A 5,567-nucleotide genomic window follows, 5' to 3' on the forward strand; every position below is an offset into this window, starting at 1 on the left:
GCGAGGGGATATATATAGGCACCTCATTGGTCCCGGTTGGTGGCATGAACCGGGACTAAAGGGAAGCCTGTGGTCCCGGTTCAAGCCACTAACCGGGACCAATGGTGGTGGGCCAGGAGCGAGGCTCATTGGTCCCGGTTCGTCCCACCAACCGGGACCAAAAAGTCCAGACGAATCGGGACCAATGGCCCACGTGGCCCGGCCGGCCCCCTGGGCTCACGAACCGGGACCAATGCCCACATTGGTCCCGGTTCTACACTGAACCGGGACTAATGGGCTGAGTCGGCCTGGACCATAGCCCTATTTTCTACTAGTGTATCAGTACGTGCACCATAGCCGTGCACGTATGTATGTACTCTCCGGCCGACGAGTTGCACCAGATAGCCTGTTGCAATCCATCTATTTGTTTCGCGTTCCTTCCAAGTGGAGAAGTCGCTACGTTCCGAGAGACGATCAGATCGATCGAGCAGAAGCTAGTAGCATACGTACATCTAGGCAAGAGTTAGGCCATAATCAATTAAGCTGCCAGCCTGCTAGCTTGCACGTACACTTCTGCTACTTGAAAATCAATCAAGCTGCTTGCGTGTGCTAGCTTGATTATGTTGTGTTTTAACATGGAAGAGCAAGAAACCTATACGGACACGTACGGGAGGTTGTGTTGCGTTTTAACTACCAGCACAGAATTTTCCATACAAAATTTTAAAAAACTCCCAACACAGATACCTCCACCTCCCCTTTTTTCTTTTTTCGTTCATGCCCCTTCTCTTCTCTTTTCTGGTGACATAGTACCATCAAGGGCAAAGATGTCATTGCATGTGCCAGTTAACATCATTGGATGGAAAAATGGATGAAGGGTCACATAGGGCACAAAATGAAGTTTAATTGTCAAAAAGGAAAGAAAATAGTTGAAGGGGCCAAAAAGGGAAGCAAATTTTAATAAAAGGGCCAAATACGGAATTGTCTTTATTTTATTCAACTTCCCAACGCGTGGCTTTGTAAGAGAAATTTAATTTAAGACTACGGTCCTATATTTCATCAACAAAAAAAATGGGGTCTGAAACAGCCAGATGGAGGGAATATATTTTGAACGCAGCTAACTACTCACTCCGTCTAGGTATGCTTATTAGACCACTATAAAAGGCGTGACATGAATCAAAGAGTGAAAGCGGACACTGAAAAAGCACATACCATATATCAAAGAAATAAAGCGAAAAGGGAGCAGCAGCAGCAGCAGCAGGGGATGTCGACTTTATTTTTCCCTTTAAAAAGTGAAAGGTGCGACTCAGTACTCAGCAGCACTCAGCAGTACTCAGTACGCCTCGTTCCTTTTGTGTTACCAATTTCGCTTCCCTCCTTGGTCGTACGAATTCTCCAGACATAAAAGCAAAAGAAAAAGAAGCCACATTTGGCAAATCAAGTCCCCGTGGAATCCATAGCCCCAAAGCGCACTCCCTATCCACACTCCATCAACATCTTTATTCCCCTCTTCTCTCTTACGAAGCTCGGCTCACATCCACTCCCCTTCCTCGCCACTACCGTGCCGCCCTGCCCGGCTGTGCTGAAGGGCGACCATGGAGATCACGGAGGAGCCCATGCGCACCGTGGAATCCGGAAGCGCTCACAGCGAGGTTCTACATCCAGCAATTACAAATATTTGATACTGCATCTCCTCATATTGAAATATAATATCTTGGAGCAACTGGTTTGTAGTTTGGTCAGGATGCTAAAGTGGTTGAGAAGGAGAAAGCTTACAACATTCTACCCCTGGACGTTAGTGCTCCACATCCAGTAATGGAAATTCCCGAGGTCTGGTCATAAAGCGTCTGATTTTCCTTTGGATTATTATTGCTTTGGCTAATATGGCAGATTTCTTGTGCTGTGAGAAATGCAGATTAAAGCCGCAGTAGAGCTTCTTCACCCAAGACTGGATTCATCTTCCGTGCCTGGACAAATAGATGGACACATTATTCATGATTTGCTTGATTGGCTCAGGCAAACATTTGGATTTCAGGTGCGGAACCACCGATACTTAAACTCATCATGCACTCTTAGACTATTACCTTTAAAAAAACGCACAAAAAAGTAGTGCTTCTCGATGCATTGCTAGAAGAAAAAGTTATTTACAAGCCCCAGGATAAGTTATTTACATGGACCACAAGATTAGAACGTAACACGCTTAAGTGCTATGCACCTCCGGGAGCAGCGCTTCCAGTCCAACCTCCCCCACCTTTGCTCACATCCAATCGTCAGACCTGATCGTGTTGGTGATGCTAGGCTACACGTTGTTGGAGACCCCCTACCTGATCCAAATCTTGCATGACATAATCTATAAAAAAAATTCAAATTTTTTATCATGATGAATTTTTTCCATCTTAAAATTCGTTTCAAGTCAAGGCTATAGACCAGCTGGAAAATGTTTAGTGATTTGAATAATTTTTGTGCCATCGACTCAGGAATTTAATACTCACGGTGATGGCAACATGCACTATTTGGTTATGTTGAGCTTTTTGCTTTTGCCTTTTTGGAGCAAATTACGCTTTTTTCTTGAACCTTGAAGATGGTATGAGAGGCTCCCCATCCAGAATGTGTTGGAGGCAACCAGAGTGACCAAACTAAAAAATAAATAAAGGGATCAGGGGGTGTCTATACTATAGAAATTACAGGAGAAGAAATAAAAGACAGTAAGCCTTATTTCGATTTGTTGGCAAGAGGGGGTGGAATCCTACTTGAATCAGCAAATCCAGGAGCGATGATCAACCCCTTTTAGCGTGTTTTTCTTAAATCATGAAAGAAAACATACAAGCATACTAAAAAATAGTGCTATACTTGAGGATACAAACAAAATAAAAAACATGTTAACTACTCCTTCCATCCCAAAATAAGTGTCTCAACTTTATATTAACTTTAGTACAAAGTTGTATTAAAGCTGAGACACTTATTTTGGTGCGGAGAGAGTATTGAATTATTTTTTACCTACTTATTGGCATTTGTTATTTCTTCTGTGCTCTAGTAAAGAACTAGTCTGGTGGGTCTTAACTTTGATGGCTATTTGCCGACTGCCGGGGCTCTATTTTTGCACATTCTTTTTAATTTTTTGTGTGCAAAAGCTCTGTAATCGTTTTCATTGTTGTAGAAAGACAATGTAGAGAATCAAAAGGAGAATTTGATCTTGCTGCTTGCAAACATTCAAATGAGAGAAGGGCGTACTGCCCGCCACGGTGAAAGATCCAATCATGTGGTAAATCGTTTCATCTAAACTTCCTTTTAATTTACCAATGTTAAATAAATATTACTTGTTCAAGCCTGTTTGACTATAATTTCCAGTTCCGATTAATTTAATCATGTTAAACGGATTCATGAGTTTCCACTGTGACTTCCAGATACAAAGTAGTACAGTGATATACTTGATGAAGAAACTTTTTCAAAATTACATTTCCTGGTGCCGTTATCTGGATTTGGAGTCAAACATTGAGTAAGTAATGTACCAGTTTGTTTCACATCTGTTCCAAAGAATGAACAACCTTGTTAACTATAAACAACATTGCATTGCAGAATTCCAAGCAGTGCCACCAGGCCCGCCACACAGCAACCAGAACTTCTTTATGTTGGGTTGTATTTTCTGATCTGGGGTGAAGCTTCAAATGTTCGCTTTATGCCTGAATGCCTTTGTTATATATTCCACCATGTAAGTGCTAAACTGTGTGCTTGTATGTGAGATTTCTACATTTAATAAATTCTCTGCAGGTGATATATTTCAGAAGCTCTGCTTGCTATTTTCTTGAGAAGATAGTATGCTTAGTTTCTTTTGCTTGCAGCGTCACTGATGCTATCAAGGCAGTAAATCCCAATGTAGCTTTTGTTTGGTGTACATGTGAACCTGATAGAGCTATTCATGTCATTTAAATCACACTGACCAATGGACTATATAAATTGCATCATATGAAGAAGAAATGCCTTCTGATGCACTGTATGTTGTGATGGTATACGTCACTGAAGTTATTTGAAAAATAATAATTTATCACAGTATTTGAGAAAATCCAAAACTTCACGGCTCGGTGTATTGAAACAGTAGTAAAAAGTTAATTACACAACCAAGCGGGCTGAGCAAAAACGAAAAACAAATGAGCACAAATCTGAGAATAGTCGTGCATAATGCATCCCTACTCACCCATGCAAAATGAGAGATTTTTTGGTAAACTACATCTTTATGGAAGATCTGAATTCATGGGTGTTTCATTGAAGATTCTTGCCACTGGGTTATTATTTAACACTACACTTTTGCACGGTATGCAGAGCGAGGTATCGTTTTGTGCAGTTTCTTGTTCAATATTTTTTACATATTTGTATGGATGACCGTAAACTCCACGGAAACTATGTCGACTGAATTAAAAAAATAAGAGGTGGTTTTATGAATAATATGTAATTGTTTAATTTTGTTATTTATTTTGTTGTTCATTATTTCGTACGTATTTCAGACATATTTAAAAATGGAACTACATACATTATTTTTCCATAAATTGACCCTATTGTGGGTATGTCTTAACATATATTGACTGAATAATTTATCTTGTTTCCTCTAAATTGATGAGCCAGATGGCAAGGGATTTATATGGCATAATTTCTAGTTCTTTTGACCCACTCTTTCGGCCAGACGGCCGGGATGATGCATTTCTAAAGCTGGTTATTCAACCCATCTATAATGTTATCCGGAAGGTATGTGCTTTGATGCTATATTGTTTTTGTTTTCTTTCCTAAATTTTCTTTGACATTGTTTATTTCTTTAATGTTCATTTGATGCAAAAGGAAGCTCTAGTGAATAAACATGGCACAGTGAGCCACTCAATGTGGAGAAACTATGATGACCTGAATGAAGTCTTCTGGTAAGTTGTTCCGAATAGTTAAATTTATTGTGCTTCCAAAAACTAACAGCTAAGATATTTAGGAAACAAATACCATTTCTTACTTACCACCTTTTTTTCATAAACCTCCACACTTTAAGGTTGAAGAAATGCTTTAATCAGCTTGGGTGGCCAATGGATCTAGGAGCTGACTTTTTTTCGGCAGCTAAGAAAATGAAAAACGTAACTGAGGTTACTCACTAATCTTTTGCATTGTTCTTTTGTGCAAGAGATGCCATCTGCAATCTGACAGAAAAATGATTCTTCTTTTATATTGATTTTCCAACGCATGATTTTACATCAGAATAACATATATAGCATGCATCATTAACCTTCACAACCTCAGTTTGTCTAGTATAGTGGCCTATGGGAAATAAACTAAACATTGAACTACATCTGTGCAGAACTTTCCAGATTGAAAATACAAAAGTATTTCCTATCTGGTTTGATATATTTTTGATAAAATTGCATGTGAACTCCATTAACTTATGTATAATACTCTATTTCTCCCTCAACCGCATCGGTGCTCCCTAAACAGTGAAGTACCAATTTTGTTGGTTCAGCGAGCTATGTGCTGCGCCGAAGACACCATCGCTACAAATGGCAAACTCGGGACAACAACATACAATTTTGGTCACTACTGAACCATTCCCTACACTCCCAAGTTAC

At 39.9% G+C, this 5,567-nt stretch overlaps 1 protein-coding gene across 1 annotated transcript; it reads left to right on the forward strand.

Moving 5' to 3' along the window:
• Nucleotides 1-1,419: 1,419 nt before the first annotated feature.
• Nucleotides 1,420-5,550, forward strand: LOC125531259 (callose synthase 7-like). The gene is made up of 9 exons (XM_048695670.1): nt 1,420-1,628; nt 1,711-1,806; nt 1,892-2,011; nt 3,134-3,238; nt 3,381-3,472; nt 3,553-3,685; nt 4,594-4,713; nt 4,804-4,880; nt 5,000-5,550. The coding sequence occupies exons 1-9, from the start codon at nt 1,572-1,574 to the stop codon at nt 5,100-5,102; spliced, it is 903 nt and encodes a 300-aa protein (XP_048551627.1). The 5' UTR covers nt 1,420-1,571; the 3' UTR covers nt 5,103-5,550.
• The last annotated feature ends 17 nt before the right edge of the window (nt 5,551-5,567 follow it).

Source organism: Triticum urartu, unplaced genomic scaffold, assembly GCF_003073215.2.
Source record: "Triticum urartu cultivar G1812 unplaced genomic scaffold, Tu2.1 TuUngrouped_contig_6917, whole genome shotgun sequence".
Classification (NCBI taxonomy): Eukaryota; Viridiplantae; Streptophyta; class Magnoliopsida; order Poales; family Poaceae; genus Triticum; species Triticum urartu.